General features: G+C 38.1%; 1 protein-coding gene across 4 annotated transcripts in view; it reads left to right on the forward strand.

Moving 5' to 3' along the window:
- Positions 1-19,026, forward strand: part of MTMR2 (myotubularin related protein 2) — a 128,629-nt gene that overhangs the window by 97,497 nt on the left and 12,106 nt on the right. For all 4 annotated transcript variants that reach the window (XM_046014971.1, XM_046014972.1, XM_046014969.1 and 1 more), the window contains one exon: positions 14,266-14,451. In XM_046014971.1, coding sequence (XP_045870927.1) covers positions 14,266-14,451 — 186 coding nt within the window. The remainder of the gene's footprint in view (positions 1-14,265; positions 14,452-19,026) is intronic.

Genomic DNA, 19,026 nt, shown 5'->3' on the forward strand with positions numbered 1-19,026 from the left:
AGAAATCCTACTTGATCATGGTGTATGATCCTTTTAATGTATTGTTGAATGTGGTAATATTCTGTTGAATGTGGTAATATTCTTGGTAATAATCATTAGGGATATTGGCCTGTAATTTTTTTTTTTGGTCATCTGTTTTTGGTGTCAGGGTAGTGCGGTTCTCATAAAATGAGTATGGTATTGTTCCTGCCTCTTCAGTTTTGTAGGTGTTTGAAAAGGATAGGTTTTAAATCTTCTTTGAATATTTGGTAGAATTCACTGGTGAAGCTGTACGGTCCTGGACTTTTGTTTGTTGGGAGTTTTCAATTACTGATATAATTTCCTTACTCGTAATCCATCTATCCAGATTTTCTGTTTTCTTCCTGATTCAGTCTTAGAAGATTCTATGTTTCTAGGAATTTATCCATTTTTCCCCCTAGGTTTAGTCCAGTTTATTGCCATATAATAGTTCATAGTAGTCTCTTATGATCCTTTGTATTTATTTCTTCAGTATCAGTTGGGACTTACTCTCTTTTACTTCTGATTTTATTTATTTGAGCCCTCCCTCTATTTTTCTTAATGTGTCTGTCTAACGGTTTATTGATTTTATTAATCTGGCTTAGTTTCATTGATCTTTTCTATTTTATGTTTTTAGTCTCTGTTTCATTTATTTCCACTCTGATCTTTATTATTTTCTTCTTTCTGCTAATTTAGAGGTTATTTTATTTAGGTGTAGAATGAGATTGTTTATTTAATATTTTCTTGTTTCTTCAGGTAGGCCTGTATTGCTAGAAATTTGCCTCTTAGAAGATGTTTTTGGTGCTTCCTATAGATTATAGTGTGTTTTATTTCCACTTCCTTTGTCTCAAGGTATTTTACATTTCTTCTTTGATTTCTTTGTTGACCCATGGGTTGTTCAGTACCATGTTTTTGCTTTGTGGTTACCATGAGGCTCATATATTACTGCCTTTATATGTAACAGTCTATGTTAAGATGATAGCAGATTGTTTGAATGCATTTTAAAACTACACTCTTACTCCCTCCAACACATTTTGTGTTTTTGATGTCACATTTACAACTTTTTATTTTGTGTATCCTTTAACTGTTTATTGTGGTTATAGTTATTTTCACTATTTTTTTCAAACGTCATACTATGTAAGTTATTAATGCATTATGTTTACTATAGATTTGTTTTTACAAGTGAAATTTTTACTTTCATATTTTTTTGTTATTAATTAATGCCCTTTCTTTTCTGCTTAAAGAAGTCCCTTTAACATTTTTTCTAAGTCTGATAAACTCTTTTAGCTTTTGTTTGTCTGGAAAGCTCTTAATCTCTTCTTCAATTCTGAATGATAACCTTTCCAGAAAGAATATTCTTGGTAGGAAGTGTTTCCTTTCAGTGCTTTGAATATATCATGCCACTCTCTGGCCTACACAGTTTCTTCTAAAAATACTGCTGATTGTCTTATAGAGGTTTCTTTGTATGTAATAAGTTGATTTTCTCTTGCTGTTTTTAAGATTCTCTCCTTATCCTTAACTTTTGACATTTAAATTATAATGTGAATTGGTATGAGTCTTTTGGGTTTATCTTATTTGCAACTCTTTGGACTTCCTGGACTGAAATGTCTATTTCTTTTTCTAGTGAAGTTTTAGCCATTATTTCTTCAAATAAATTTTCTGCCCCTTTCTGTCTTCTGTTTGATCTGGTCTGCTGTTGAACTCCTCTTGCATTTTTCAGTTTTATTATTGTATTCTTCAGTTCTGTGACTTCTGTTTGGTACTTTATAAAATTTCGATATCTTTTTGGTAGTTCTTACTGTGTTCATCCATTCTTCAAGTTTGATGAGCACCTTTAATGACCATTACTTTGAATTCTTTATCTGGTTAAGTATTCATCTCCATTTTATTAAAGTTTTTTTCTATTGTTTTAGTTTATTTTTTCATGTGGAACATATTTATCTTTTGCCTCATATTTATCATTTTGCCTCATCTTTTTCTCGAGACTCTGTTCTTGGGTTTTAGGTGAAAAAATAGCTATGTCTCCTGGTCTTGCAGGAGTGGCACTGTTTGGGAGATAAGCCTTATCATTTAACCTTGGCCTAGTTTTTGGTTGTCTTTCAAATCTTGGTAATTGTCTAAGCAGCCTGTTGTTTTTTGGTGGGTCCCAGTTGTTGAGGGTATACCAAGCAAAACCTTAAGTATTCCAGGGGGAGGGATCTTAGTCATCTCCTAGTTTCAGGCTGATTGGAACCTAGACCCTCAGGCAGGAGCATTTAAGATAGGCAAATATATATAGTCCTATGGGACTACAGTTACAGATCTTGCTGGCCTCCAGACCAAGTGATCTGGAGGTGTCCCCTTAGTGACAATTGCAAAATTTGAGGCTTTGGACAAGTATTTGGGCTTTTCTTCTGGAGGTACTGGTGAGCTATAACAGGGCATAGTGAGAGCTCATAGGTAAATTGTATCCCCTCGGCTTATGTTTTCTGAGAGCATTTCCATAGACCCTAGATGTGTTACAAATCTGAAGGCTATGTCTCAGGCTGAAACTCCAGATCTAGTAGGTAAGCCATTTTCAGAGGAAAGACTGAGATGTATTGATGTCTATTGACTGTACAGTGCCCCAAGGCTGGTAGTCTGCCAAGAGCTGCATCTCCAATTGTTTCAGACCCTCAGGGCCCAGAAACACAATCCCCCTTGGCCACCAGAGCTGGGCCCTCAGTGAGTGTCCTCTCCGTGGGCTACACACATGTACCAGCTGGCTTTGTTGGGGCCAAAGTGAAGTGGCATATGGGGATACTTAATCGTCTTAGACCTTAATTTGCTCATTTGTAAAATGGGAATAATAATAGCTAACAGGGTTGTTTTGGGGACAAAACACACCTAATAAAAAGTAGTGCATAACCCCATGCTCATGTACATAATAAATAACTATTCAGCAATTACTAGTTTCCTTCTCCCTTCTCCTGGACAGCTAACTGAGCTTACGACTGACTGAAGTCTGCACAGCATGGCTGTAGGAATTGGAAAGCAGTGTTCTCAGTGACCAGTGGTGCCCTCTTCTCACTGCCCTCCACTAATCAAGTTATTCACCCCGAGGACTTGTAGTTAGCTGGAGCAGCAGCCCTGCTTTCTGCTGTAGAACAAATATTTACATTGTGGAAATAAACATTTTTGTCCAGTTGACAAAATCTACCATAGAGAAGGAAAGAGAAGGGATGTAATTTAGCTTTAGTAAGTTACCTTTTAACCCCCAGGAAGCAATGTATCTATTTTATAGAATCAGCTGATGCAGATAAGCAAAAAGAAGAACATATTTTAAAACACTCTAAGTCCTTTAACACCATGAAACTTTGGTTGTTCTTCCAGACCTTCTATGAGTATTTGCATGCACACACATATTTGAAAGAGTGGGGTAAGTGTAACTTCCTTTTTAAAACATTGACACTAGGGGCGCCTGGGTGACTCGGATTAAAGCCTCTGCCTTCAGCGCAGGTTGTGGTCCCAGGGTCCTGGGATGGAGCCCCGAGTGGGGCTCTCTGCTCAGCAGGGAGCCTGCTTCCTCTTCTCTCTCTGCCTGCCTCTCTGCCTACTTGTGATCTCTCTCTCTCTGTCAAATAAAATGAATTTAAAAAATCCTAATAAATAAATAAATAATAAAACATTGAGCTTTCTGTGCCAATAAACTTTTAACCAAAACATTATTTTAATGGTGCAATAACTAATAATATCAACTGTTACTGGATATTTAGGTTATTTCTTTTTTTTGTTTTTTTTTTTGCTTTTATAAACAATGCTGGGATGATCATCCTTTTAATTAAATAATGGTGCCTGTGCCTGATTATTTCCATCCTATTTAGTGTTTTGAGGGCATTGTGAGTTGCAGGCATTCTCTATTAAACTGTAAATGTTTCCTCGTAAAGGAGAAATGAGATAATGTCTATGTGAAGCTTGCAGCATAGGGACTAGCATGTATTTTTCTAGTAATTACTTGTTCCCCTTCCAGAACTTTACTCTCAATTAGCAGGAGAGAGACTTAGTATGTTTTCTAGCATAAGAGGAGAAGGAAAGAGAAATGTAATGCAAAAATGGTGGTACGGCAAAGTCTTATATTTTTTCTTATTTTTTAAAACATTCTGATACTTATTTTAATATGGAAATCCCCTCATTTTTAAGACTGATATATTTTGTTTATTCGCATGTTTTGCTGGTTACAAGATATACTAGACAGTATAGGAAAACTCAGCAGGCATAGAAAAAGAAAGGAAATAAAAATCTACCCATATCGACTAATATTTTGCTATATTTTCTTCATTATTTTCTGGCACACTTATATGTTGATAATTTTGTTTCTTTGTTTTTCCACTTAATATTATAGGAATTATTTCTTCTAGTACAATATTCATGAAAAATACTTTAATAGTAGTTGTTACAGCTGTGTCATTATTCATTTAGTCATTTTTCTCATATTGAGTGTTTAAGTGTTTAGTATTTTAAATATCACTGAAATAACTATCTTTTTTTGGCATCTTTATTTCCTTAAAAGAGTATCCTAGATATACAGTACCTGTACTAAAATTTAAAATATGTGTTTTTTAAGAGTTTTGTTACGTTTGGTCAGTATTCTTCAGGAAAGTTCATTCAATTTACCAGCCTGATGTCTTTCCCTCTGGTTTTATTGAGATATAATTGATGTAGAACATTGCACAAGTTTGAGGTGTACAATATGATTTGATATGTGTATGTATTATGAAATGATCACTGTAGTAAGTTTAGTTAACATCCATCACCTCATATAATTACAAATTTTTTTTTCCCTTGTGCTGAGAATTTGTAAGATCTGTTTCCTTAGCAACTTTCAAATATGCAACATAGTATGGCTAACCATAATCATCAGAACTTATCTTTTAAGTGGAAGTTTGTACCTTTTGACCACCTTTACCCAATCTCCACATCTGCCCCCGCTTTTTAATTTGCAAAAGTGTATATCCTTGTTGCAACAGATATTTATAACCTGAACTCTCAGAACGTTTTTTAATAATTTAATCAATATGAATATGACAAATCCTCTTGCAGTCATGATCTGTGTCAAGAATTAAAATGATTTCTCTTTCAGCTATTGGTTGAACTCTTTCTATAAAGAAACACTTTCTTTTAATTATATTTTGGTTAACCAGCAATTTAGGTCCATTTTCCCAGGGATGAGCTTATTTCCTGTCATCCATGAAGGTGACTAATTTTTTTTTTTTTAAGATTTTATTTATTTATTTGACAGAGAGAGATCACAAGTAGATAGAGAGGCAGGCAGAGAGAGAGAGAGAGGGAAGCAGGCTCCCTGCTGAGCAGAGAGCCCGATGTGGGACTCGATCCCAGGACCCCGAGATCATGACCTGAGCCGAAGGCAGTGGCTTAACCCACTGAGCCACCCAGGCGCCCCATAAGGTGACTAATTTTTTAAAGTATCATTATAAGTGTGTGTATTTAAACATATTCAATATTTTCTAATCCATCAGAGATAATATTTTTTTGAAGTTACAATTTCTCATCTTTGGTCAGAGAGAGGCTTTTCAAGTTATCTCCTGAGTTTTTTTTGACATAACTGTAGTAATGTTCCCTATCTGGTGTAGGGAGATATACCAGACTCATCAGGAAGTCTTGTGCATTGCCTAGCCACAGACTCGAAACAGCTATTTCTCCAAGAAATTCCTGTTAGTACCAAATGGTGTTGCAAACCATCATCTGGGATGCTGAGGATATTTGTTCCTGGATTGGTACTGTTTCAGTGTCTTTCCAGTGAAAATAGGATTAGGGAATACTTACATATTTTTTTTTAATTAATTTATTTATTTTTATTTGCTTATTTACAGCATAACAGTGTTCATTGTTTTGGCATCACACCCAGTGCTCCATGCAGTACGTGCCCTCCCTATTACCCACCACCTGGTTACTTACATATTTTTAAAGATTAAGTACCTCGGGAGTTCATAGTGGTGCTTTCGATGTAAATTCAGTGTTAAATAGTTTTTACATAGCTTCTTCTAAATTACATATATATCTCCTTTCTTCCACTCCAGCAATCCCAGTTCTCAAAGACTCAGGGAATGATAAGTATGTTCCATAATTATTTGTGTGCTTTATCCCACCAGTCTCAGAATAACAATATTAATACCCCCATCATCAGTACTTACTGGAAAGTTAATTTTTTTTTCATTTGCTCTTCTATTCTCCCCCATTTTTAAAATACATTGTATTATATTGACATTGTCAGCGCATACAGCCTTAACACATTCTCCCTTTAGAACACATACTTTCCCATTCACCTCTGACTTCCACAATAGCTGTTTATTTCGTGCTCACAAGCAATTCGTATGTGAATAATTTCTAGACATTATTATGATTCTTCTTATTGTCTGATGTTGTTCTCCTCTGAATATTTCAGCAGGGACACATGGGAACAATATTCTGTGTTTGCTTGCTAATAGGAGCTTCTTGTTTGAAATTTAGTTTGGCTAAACATAAAACCCTTAGCTTACATGTGATTTTCCTGAGTTTCTTAAATACGTTGCTTATTTTCTTTTGGCATAAAGCTTCAAAGGCTAATGATAAACTAAATTTCTTTACCTTCTAAGTTACTCTTTTTACTTGGATATTCGGAGGACTTTTTTCCTTTGAAGTACAGTTATTGCCAGAATATGTCTTCATGATGTGTGTTCTGGGTCTATATTCTTAGGTATGCATGTGCACTGTTTCAGTATGTAATTTCCAATAAAAAAAAATTTCATGCAGTTTTCTTTAATCACAGTTCTTAGCATTCTGTTTCCTTGTTCTGGCTTGTTCTTCAGGACTCCCATGTTGGCTCTTCTTTGCCTTTTTTCATCATTTGTCGCTTTCTCTTGACTTCTTCTTATGTCTTTCTAATTTCATTTTGGTTTTAAATATTTTCCTTTTCTCTATTCTTTTAACTTGAAATCTGCTATATTATTTATTCTTGTGTTTCTTCTTCTTTAGTCTTCCTGATTTTTTTTTCCTTTTATTTCTAATTTCTCCCCAAGTTCTGTCACTTCATTTTTGAGTTTTCTAATTCCAATGCATTTTTTTTTCATGCCTGCTATTATTTTTTAATGTCTTTAGCTTGCTTGGAAAGAGATTTCAGTGTTGAGAAGCATTTTCAGTGGATATGTTATGAATGCTGGTCATTCTCTTTTTAGGGTAGTGCCTATGGGACTTAGCCTTGATCCTTTTCTGTTACTCATTTTTACATGAAATTAGTTTTCCTGAATCTTCAGGATGGTTGGTTCAGTTAGAAGCCATGGCTCAGAAGTTAGGTGTACCCAGAAGTGAGAAGAGATAGTTTCACTGAGCTGCCTCTTTTGTTTGCATGTAGCATTAAAAAGTATGAAGTCTTACTTTCTGGAATTTGCAGGCTCTGTCCTGTCTCTCCCATCTGATACCTTCCCCCCATCCCTTATCTGAAACTTCTTTTTCTTTATCTTATTTCTCTGGACCCTCTCCTCACCTCTGTTGACTCTGTCCTGCTCAATTTTGATGATGTACTTAGCAGAAGCGATCCCTGGCTGGTCCGTTAGGAGAGTTCAGAAAGGTTAGACTGCTTCGGCCCTTTTAGATCTACTGTAGATCTCTTAGATTCTTGGGCTGTTAGAATGGACAGAACCCTTCCTGGTTTCAGCTGCACTTCTTAAATTGACCTGTTGGACTTCCTGTAGTTCCAGGAGATGAAGGCCAACATGGAAAGCAGAACAAACACGAAAAAGTATAAGGCTCTCTTGTGCTTCTCCATTTCTCCATTCCTTTTATACCCATTACTTCCTCTGCTTCTTCTCACACATTTACTGACGACATTTAGATCTTGTGGCTGTGTGTGGTTTCGGGGTTTCACAGAATGCTTTGTCCCCATTTCTGTTTTAAATGATTTGTTTGTTTTTGGTTTTACTGTCTAGTTGCTAACTTTTCTTTAAATGTCATTTTTTTTGAAATATAATACACATGCCAAAAAATACTCTTTTCAGGTGTATATTTCAGTATGCTTACAAAGTTCTACAGCTGTCTGATTACAGAACACTTTCTTTCTGCTTGTTTTTGTGACTGGTCCTGTAGTTTCCACTGCCATCTTTCTAGAATTTGTTGCAACCAATTTGAATTAAAAGTGTCTCTTACCCCAGACCTGTTTAGTTCCCATGTTCCAGGAATAATCCTTGTTAACAGGTACCCATTGAAACACTGTTAACTTTGTACCCATGCCAGTCTTGTTTCCAAACTATTTTCCAGACTGTCAGTATCAGAAACAGACCTTCTGTTTTTTGGTAGTTTGTTGTTGGTTAGGAGTTAGTAGGTTCTGTAGTTTTAAGCGGTGTGAGTCATATGAATACTTAATTTTTCTGTAGCTACAATGACTATCCTAGTTTCTAAGTTTTTCCCCATTATTTCTCTAAGAAGCTTGATTTTATGCATGATAGGTAGGAGATAGGAGATTATTTTATTAAGAAAAAAAAAAAAAGGAAAGGTGTGGGGCCAAGATGGCATAGGAGTAGCAGACTAAAATGACATCAGGTCCCAGGAGTTCAGCTAGATAGTTATCAAACCATTCCGAACACCTACAAATTCAACAGGAGATAGAATAGAAAAAGAGCAATTCTAGGAACAGAAAAACGACCACTTTTGGAAGGTAGGATGTGCGGAAAAGTGAATCCAAAGCAATGGGAAGATAAACCTGGAAGGTGGTAGAGCAATAGAGCACAAAATCAGAACTTTTAGTAGAAGTCTGCTCCACTGAGGGACATCACTCCAGAGGCTAAGCAGGGGTGGAGACCTCACAGGGAAAGTGTGGTCTCAGGTCCCGTGGGGTCACAGAAAGACCAGGGGTGTCTGAGCGTGGCAAAGCTTCCCGGTATCAGAGTAGGGAAGCCAGCTGCAGAGACAGAGCCAAAGAGTGAGCTTTCAGATTGGGGTTACCTTAAACCGTGATCCAAGGCACAGTCAGACCACTGCTCTTTGAGCAGGGACCCCCACAAATGGCAGATCTGGGGAGAAACCCTCCTTCCTCCTCCAGGAGCAGTGGCATAGGAACCGTGGCAGGAATCTGTTCAGTTTGGAGACTCCACAAACGGGGCTGTGCACTAGAGATAGAAACGGTCAGTCGCAAGCTGGGTGAGCCTGGAGTGTGCCCAGAGACCAGGGAGATGTAAGGGATTGACTGCTTTCCCCTGAGGGCACACTGAGGAGTGAGGCACCACGTTCTTGGCTTCTCTGGGCCAGAGATTGGGAGGCCGCCATTTTTATTCCTGTCCTCCAGAACTCTATGGAAAGCATTCAGGGAACAAAAGCTACCAAGAGAGAACCTGAGCAGATTACTTAGCCTCGCCCCTGGTAAGGGCAGGGCAGTGCAATTCCGCCTGGGGCAAAGACATTTGATACTCACTGCAACAGGCCCCTCCCCTAGAAGATCAGCAAGAATATCCAGCCAAGACCAGGGGGTGGAAAACAATTTACTATGCTAATGGACATCAAAAGAAAGCAGGAGTGGCAATCCTTATATCAGATAAATTAGATTTTAAGCCAATAATAAAGATGAGAAAGGACACTGTGTCATACTTAAAGGGTCTGTCCAACAAGAAGATCTAACAATTTTAAATATCTATGCCTCTAACATGGGAGCAGCCAACTATATAAACCAATTAATAATGAAATTAAAGAAACACATCAACAATAATACAGTAACAGTAGGGGACTTTAACACCCCCCTTCACTGAAATGGACAGATCATCCAAGCAAAAGATCAACAAGGAAATAAAGGCCTCAAATGACACACTGGACCAGATGGACATCACAGATATATTCAGAACATTCCGTCCCAAAGGAACAGAACACACATTCTTCTCTAGTGCACATGGGACATTCTCCAGAATAGATCACATCCTGGGTCACAAATCGGGTCTCAGCCAGTACCAAAAGATTGGGATCATTCCCTGCATATTTTCAGAACACAATGCTCTGAAGCTAGAACTCAGTCACAAGAGGAAAGGTGGAAAGAACTCAAATACATGAAGGCTAAAGAGCATCCTACGAAAGAATGAATAGGTCAACCAGGAAATTAAAGAATTGAAAAAATTCATAGAAACATATGAAAATGAAAAAACAACTGTTCAAAATCTGTGGGACACAGCAAAGGTGGTCCTGAGAGGAAAGTATATAGTGATACAAGCCTTTTTCAAGAAACAAGAAAGGTCTCAAGCACACAACCTAACCCTACACCCAAAGGAGCTGGAGAAAGAACAGCAAAGAAAGTCTACACCCAGCAGGAGAAGAGAAATAATAAAGATCAGAGCAGAAATGATATAGAAATCAAAAGAATAGTAGAACAGGTCAACGAAACTAGGAGCTTTTTTACCAAAAGAATTAATAAAATTGATAAGCCCTGGCCAGACTTATCAAAAAGAAAAGAGAAAGGACCCAAATAAATAAAATCATGAATGAAAGAGGAGAGATCACAACCAACACCAAAGAAATATAATTACAAGAACATATTATGAGCAGCTCTACGCCAGCAAATTTGACAATCTGGAAGAAATGGATGCATTCCTAGAAACATATAAACTACCGAAACTGAACCAAGAAGAAACAGAAAACCTGAACAGACCCATTAACCAGTAAGGAGATTGAAGCAGTCATCAAAAGTCTCCTAAGAAACAAGAGCCCAAGGCCAGACAGCTTCCCAAGGGAATTCTACCAAACTTTTTAAAGAGGAATTAATACCTATTCCCCTGAAACTGTTCGAAGAAATAGAATTGGAGGGAAAAATTCCAAACTCATTTTATGCCAGCATTACCTTGATCGCCAAACCAAAGACCCCATCAAAAAAGAGAATTACAGACCAATATCCTTGATGAACACAGATGCAAAAATTCTCACCAAAATACTAGCCAGTAGGATCCAACAGTGCATTAAAAGGATTATTCACCACGACCAAGTGGGATTTATTCCTGGGCTGCAAGTTTGGTTCAACATCTGCAAATCAATCAGTGTGATACAATACATTAATAAAAGAAAGAACAAGAACCAAATGATACTCTCAGTAAATGCTGAAAAAGCATTTGGCAAAGTATAGCATCCTTTCTTGATCAAAACTCTTCAAAGTGTAGGGATAGAGGGTACATGCTTCAATATCCTCAAAGCCATGTATGAAATACCCACAACGAATATTATTCTCAATGGGGAAAAACTGAGAGCTTTTCTGCTAAGATCGGGAACATGGCAGGGATGTCCACTACCACCACTGCTATTCAACATAGTACTAGAAGTCCTAGCTTCAGCAATCAGACAACAAAAAGAAAAAAAAAGGCATCCAAATCGGCAAAGAAGAAGTCAAACTCTCACTCTTTGCAGATGATATGATACCTTACGTGGAAAACCCAAAAGACTCCACTCCAAAACTGCTAGAACTTCTATAGGAATTCAGTAAAGTGTCAGGATATAAAATCAATGCACAGAAATTGGCTGCATTTCTATATACCAACAGCAAGACAGAAGACAGAGAAATTAAGGAGTCTGTCCCATTTACAATTGCACCCCAAACCATAAGATACCTAGGAATAAACCTAACCAAAGAGACAAAGAATCTGTACTCAGAAAACTATAAAGTACATGAAAGAAATTGAGGAAGAAGCAAAGAAATGGAAAAACATTCCATGCTCATGTATTGGGAAAACAAATATTGTGAAAATGTCTATGCTATGTATAGCAATCTACACATTTAATGCAATCCCTATCAAAATACCATCTATTTTTTTTTCAAAGAAATGGAACAAATAATCCTAAAATTTATATGGAACCAGAAAAACCCCGAATAGTGAGGGATGTTGAAAAAGAAAAGCAAAGTTGGTGGAATCACAATTCCAGACTTCAAGCTCTATTACAAAGCTGTCATTATTAAGACAGTATGGTACTGGCACAAAAACAGACACATAGATCAATGGAACAGAATAGAGAACCCAGAAATAGAACCTCAAGTGTATGGTTAACTACTCTTTGACAAAGCAGGAAAGAATGTCCACTGGAAAAAAGACAGTCTTTTCAACAAATGGTGTTGGAAAAATTGGATAGCCACATGCAGAAAAATGAAACTGGATCATTTCCTTACGCCACACACAAAATAGACTCAAAATTGATGAAAAATCTCAATGTGAGACAGAAATCCATCAAAATCCTTGAGAAGAAACACAGGCAGCAACCTCTTTGACCTCAGCCACGGCAACTTCTTCCTAGAAACATTGCTAGAGGCAAGGGAAGCAAGGGCAAAAATGAACTATTGGGACTTCATCAAGATCAAAAGCTTTTGCACAGCAAAGGAAACAGTCAACAAAACCAAGAAACAGCTGACAGAATGGGAGAGATATTTGCAAATGGCATATCAGATAAAGGGCTAGTATCCAAAATCTATAAAGAAATTATCAAACTCACACCCAAAGAACAAAGAATCCAATCAAGAAGTGGGCAGAGGACATGAACAGACATTTCTGCAAAGAAGACATCCAGACGGCCAACAGACACATGAAAAAGTGCTCCACGTCACTTGGCATCAGGGAAGTACAAATCAATACTACAATGAGATACCACCTCACACTAGTCAGAATGGCTAAAATTAACAAATCAGGAAACAACAGAAGTTGGTGAGGATGCAGAGAAAGGGGAACCCTCCTACACTGTTGGTGGGAATGCAAGCTGGTGAGCCACTCTGACAAACAGCATGGAGGTTCCTCAAAAAGTTGAAAATAGAGCTACCCTATTATTCTACCACTAGGTAGAGAGTCGCACTACTGGGTATTTACCCGAAAGATAAAAATGTAGTGATCTGAAGGGGCACATGCCCCCGAATGTTTGCAGTAGCAACATCCACAATAGCCAAACGATGGAAAGAACCTAGATGTCCATCAACAGATGAATGGATAAAGAAGATGTAGTATATATATACAATGGAATACTATGCAGCCATCAAAAGAAATGAAATTTTACAATTTGGAAGGACATGGTTGGAAGTTGTGGGTATTATGCTGAGCAAAATAAGTCAATCAGAGAAAGAAAATTATCATTTGAATTCCCTGATATGAGGAACTTGAGAGACAGAGTGGGGAGTTTGGGGGGTAGGGAAGGAAAAAATGTAACAAGTTTGGATTAGGAGGGAGACAAACCATAAGAGATTCTTAATCTCACAAAACAAACTGAGAGTTGCTGTGGGGAGGGAGTGTATAGAGAGGGTGGTTGGGTTGTGGACATTGGGGATGGTATATGATATGGTGAGTGCTATGAATTGTGTAAGCCTGACAATTTACAGACCTATACCCCTGGGTCAAACAATACATTATATATTAATAAAAATAATTAATAAAAAAAGTTTCAGCCTCTCAAAATAAATAAATAAATGAGTTCTTTTCAGCCACTGTGTATTTTGAACACCAAATATTTCTCATCCCGTTCTGTGGATGTAGATTTAAGTATTTGAGGATAGAGATACTAATATACTATGGTATTCTATGCTTTTATACCTGTTCTGTCTTTTTATTTGGAAATAATTATGTGGTTGAAATAGAGGCAAGTCACTGTGATTGCAAGGCATCTTGCAAATATTCCGATTAAAATGAGGTGACAAGGATAGGAGGTGAAGAATCATGGGCCAGTATGAAAAGAACTAGATGTTGTCTCTGCACACAGAGCCAGTGATTTCAGCCTTCTCTAATAAATTATGTTTGGGTAGAACTGGAAATATCAGTGGGAAAAGTTTAGTGCTTTAACATGTTGAAGGACCTTCATATATGGTATCACATTTAAATTTTATAACAACCACATAAGAAAGTCAGAGTATATATTCCTGTTTTATAAAGAAAAACGTGTAGTGAGAGTGGCTGTGTTACAATGTCCTGACCTGTTGACATTTTCCATGGAGTTTTCCTGTTCATCAGTAATATGTATCACTGGGGTGCCAGGGTAGCACAGTTGGTTAAGCATCTGACTTCAGCTCAGGTCATCATCCTGGATTCCCGGGATCGAGCCCCGCGTCGGGCTCCCTGCTTAGCAGGGAGTCTGCTTCTGCCTCTCCCTCTGTCCCTGCCATTCCCCCACCTCTGCTTGTGCTCTCTGTCGATCTTTCTCTCAAATAAATAAGATCTTTAAAAAAAAGTAATATGTATCTGTCATGCTATTGGATATTTTGTGGCACCTGTTCAGAGTGGGTGTACCTTCATTTATGATTTCCTGTGGTGTTTGCTTTTTTCCCAGGCAAAGGGTGGAGGTTACGAGAGTGAAGATGCCTATCAAAATGCAGAACTAGTTTTTCTGGATATCCACAATATTCATGTTATGAGAGAATCTTTACGAAAACTTAAGGAGATTGTGTACCCTAACATTGAGGAGACTCACTGGCTGTCTAACTTGGAATCTACTCACTGGCTTGAACATATTAAGGTTCGGTATTTGTTATTATTCCCTTATATTATTACAGGGTATCAGACAAGGGGTTTCTCTACCCCTCTATTTCCACACTCTTCTTACAATTGAACTGTAAGATGAAGGTATCTTTCTATACGATGAAAAATGATAACTCCTTTGAAAATTGTAAGTACTTCTAAGGTGTGTTGCTTGAATGAATGAGTTTCCTGTATTGCGCATTTGGTTCTGTTGTGGTCCTCTCTCCCGCTCCCTTCCCAGCTCTGTCTGAATTCTTCTCGTCCTTCACACCCCAGTTCTGACTTCTCTTCCATTTTCTCTGCACTTTCACTTTGCTTTCTCTTTCCAGCTCATCAGGTACGACCTTACACTTCATTTAATGGTCTTGTGTCAGTCAGTATATATTCCTAATTCATGGAAACCTGGGCTGGATAATTTGTTAACTTTTTGGACCCCTCAGGAGCTAGGGCAGCACCATGTGTGTGAGGGAGGCGAAGAGGCTAAATGATGTGGAGTCTACCCCGTGAACGCTAGTGTGCCCAGCCTGTCACTGTCATGTTTGGAGCAGCAGATGTGATTGCACTTTGTACAGTTACATACTTTGCTCAGACGTGGTCTGAATCTCAGTAACACAGCGTCCCAAGATGGAGACTCTGGAGCCGTACACATGTTCATACTGTGAAATAAAGGGTAAGGAGCAGACATGTGCTCACATTAGAATTCCTCAAATTTGGACAGAACTGAAGAGAAGGCCAATTTGATCTAACTGAGAATTAGAGATTAATTTTATTCTTTCTCTTCCAGATGCTTAGAAGCTTGAATGTAGCAGAGTGCACACTCTCCTCAGGCAGGGAGCATGTTCCCTGGGGGCCCATCTGTTGCAGCGCATGAAGTGTAAATAGAAAACAGGGACACTTCATTGGAAGCGAACATGAATTGCAGTGTCGGCATCTGTAAATGGCTGCGCATATGATAGCTTCTCCAGAAAGCTCACTCTGACAACAAGCAGGTCCCCTTAGAGGCAGAGGAGATCCGGCTGTGCCTGGCCTGCCTTCTCCACACGTAGTCCTCACAGCAGCAAAGCTTACCTCCTCACCTTCTTCAGAGCTCTGCGCAAATACCACCTTCTCAGAAAGGCCTTTCCTCACCACACCTTACAAGTAACAGCTCCACTGGCAGGGTGCTCTCACTTCCTGCTCTCCGGCTCAGTCTGTATTTTCTTATTTACTTGCTTCTGGCTGGCCTCACCTGAGTAGAATGTACTAGCTCTTTTTCTGTTTGGTTCACTGCTCTGTCTCTAGCACCTGGAGCAGAACCTGCCACATGGAAAGGGGCTCCAAAATGTTTATTTTATAAGGGAAGGAAGGAGGGAAGCAAGGTGGGATGGCGACCATGGTCTTAACTTTCCAGCTGTTCTAATAACTTTGGGTCAGTGATTCATAAGTCTCAAAATCCACTAAATTACAAGTGGAAGACATTTATAAAGTAGTAAGCTAGGACTAGTGAAGATGGGGCCCAGACACTTAAAAAATTGCTCACAGGTGACTCTGGTGCATAGTCAAGATTGACATTGCTTCAGAGTACCCCATTTCCAGAATATGCCTATAGTTACAATGAAAAGGAGGTCATCATGAGATTGTCCGACCCTAGTGAATCTCTTTCATTCTGATCCATGTTTGTGGACCCACACTGTTCTCTGAGTATGGATGGTCTAGCCATTGCAGAGAAGAAGAGAACTGTATTATTCATTTTAAAGAATATTGTGCTTTTGTGCTGCTTATTTGGCTATATCTAATTCTGTCTAGTTTTAACTCAAGTTCAGCTTCAGAAAAATTAATTATTTTGCAGTGTCTGCATATTTTTAAAAAAATCTGAAATTATTTTAAATACCAGTTAGGTTGACATAGTAATATATGGATCTGATGAGAATTTTTCATTCATATTAATACAGAAAAGTAGCTACGAGTTTTATACTGAGCTTGCTGTAAGCTATGTGACATATATAAAAATAGTAAAATAAATGCTCAAAAGCTATAGGGTAAGAGATCCAATTTTAGTGCTTTTCTCTTTATTCTGTTTTGGTTAGTTAGGGATTGTGTAAGTAATGTGTATGACTTCACTTGGCATATTTTTTTATTGAAATAGGTAATGGAGTATTTGAAGATTCTTAGAAACAGATCTCTTTAAAACTGAATCCTTTACAAAGTCATTGTACAGAAATCAGTGGCTTTCTTATACACTAACAATGAAAATACAGAAAGGGAAATTAGAGAATTGATTCCATTTACTATAGCACCAAGAACCATAAGATACCTGGGAATAAACCTAACCAAAGAGGTAAAGGACCTGTACTCGAGGAACTACAGAACACTCATGAAAGAAATTGAAGAAGACACAAAAAGATGGAAGACCGTTCCATGCTCTTGGATTGGAAGAATAAACATTGTTAAAATGTCTATACTGCCTAGAGCAATCTATACTTTTAATGCCATTCCGATCAAAATTCCAGCGGTATTTTTCAAAGAGCTGGAGCAAATAATCCTAAAATTTGTATGGAATCAGAAGAGACCCCGAATTGCTAAGGAAATGTTGAAAAACAAAAACAAAACTGGCGGCATCACGTTACCCCATTTCAAGCTTTACTACAAAGCTGTGATCACCAAGACAGCATGGTACTGGCATAAAAACAGACACATAGACCAGTGGAACAGAGTGGAGAGCCCAGATATGGACCCTCAACTCTATGGTGAAATAATCTTCGACAAAACAGGAAAAAATATTCAATGGAAAAAAGACGGTCTCTTCAATAAATGGTGCTGGGAAAACTGGACAGCTATATGTAAAAGAATGAAACTCGACCATTCTCTTACACCGTACACAAAGATAAACTCGAAATGGATAAAAGACCTCAACATGAGACAGGAATCTATCAGAATCCTAGAGGAGAACATAGGCAGTAACCTCTTCGATATCAGCCACAGCAACTTCTTTCAAGATATGTCTCCAAAGGCCAAGGAAACAAAAGCAAAAATGAACTTTTGGGACTTCATCAAGATCAAAAGCTTCTGCACAGCAAAGGAAACAGTCAAAAAACAAAAAGCCAACCCACGGAATGGGAGAAGATATTTGCAAATGACAGTACAGACAAAAGGTTGATATCCAGGATCTATAAAGAACTTCTCAAACTCAACACACACAAAACAGATAATCATATCAAAAAAGGGGCAGAAGATATGAACAGACACTTCTCCAACAAAGACATACAAATGGCTATCAGACACATGAAAAAATGTTCATCATCACTAGCCATCAGGGAGATTCAAATTAAAACCACATTGAGATACCACCTGAAACCAGTTAGAATGGCCAAAATTAGCAAGACAGGAAACAACATGTGTTGGAGAGGATGTGGAGGAAGGGGAACCCTCTTACACTGTTGGTGGGAATGCAAGTTAGTGCAGCCACTTTGGAGAACAGTGTGGAGATTCCTGAAGAAATTAAGAACAGAGCTTCCCTATGACCCTGCAATTACACTGCTGGGTATTTACCCCAAAGATACAGATGTAGTGAAAAGAAGGGCCATCTGTACCCCAATGTTTATTGCAGCAATGGCTACGGTCGCCAAACTGTGGAAAGAACCAAGATGCCCTTCAACAGATGAATGGATAAGGAAGATGTGGTCCATATACACAATGGAGTATTATGCCTCCATCAGAAAGGACGAATACCCAACTTTTGTAGCAACATGGACGGGACTGGAAGAGATGATGCTGAGCGAAATAAGTCAAGCAGAGAGAGTCAAGTATCATATGGTCTCACTTATTTGTGGAGCATAACAAAGAACACAGTGGACATGGGGAGATGGAGAGGAGAGGGAGTTGAGGGAAACTGGAAGGGGAGATGAACCATGAGAGACTATGGACTCTGAAAAACAACCAGAGGGTTTTGAAGGGGCGGGGGGGGGTGGGAGGTTGAGGAACAAGGTGGTGGGTAGTGGGGAGGGCACTGGGTGTGATGCCAAAACAATGAACACTGTTATGCTGTAAATAAACAAATAAAAAAAAATTAATAAAATCTTAAAAAAAAAACAATCCTTTTCTCTCACTCATACTTTTGATTTGTACAGTACCAAAACGTACCCTTCATTTGGCTCTTTCATTGTGTGGATTAATAGGAACCTGCATTTATGAGATTTTTCTTGCAATGAAGGCAAAATCTTCTGCCACTTACAAAAATTCTGTTTAGGAAGGGGCTTTTTTCTCCATGTGTTATTGAGACAGTTTTCCGTAATAAAACTGTATTTGTTACTTTTGAAGAAGGAAGCACTTAATTTTTTTTTTAAAGATTTTATTTATTTCTTATTTTTTTATAAACATGTAATGTATTTTTATCCCCAGGGGTACAGGTCTGTGAATCGCCAGGTTTACACACTTCACAGCACTCACCACAGCACACACCCTCCCCAATGTCCATAACCCCCCTCCCCCTCTCCCAACCCCACCTCCCCCCAAAACCCCCAGTTTGTTTTGTGAGATTAAGAGTCACTTATGGTTTGTCTAGGAAGCACTTAATTTTTAAAAAATTTCACTGAAA

The sequence above is a fragment of the Meles meles genome, chromosome 8 (assembly GCF_922984935.1).
Source record: "Meles meles chromosome 8, mMelMel3.1 paternal haplotype, whole genome shotgun sequence".
Taxonomy (NCBI): Eukaryota; Metazoa; Chordata; class Mammalia; order Carnivora; family Mustelidae; genus Meles; species Meles meles.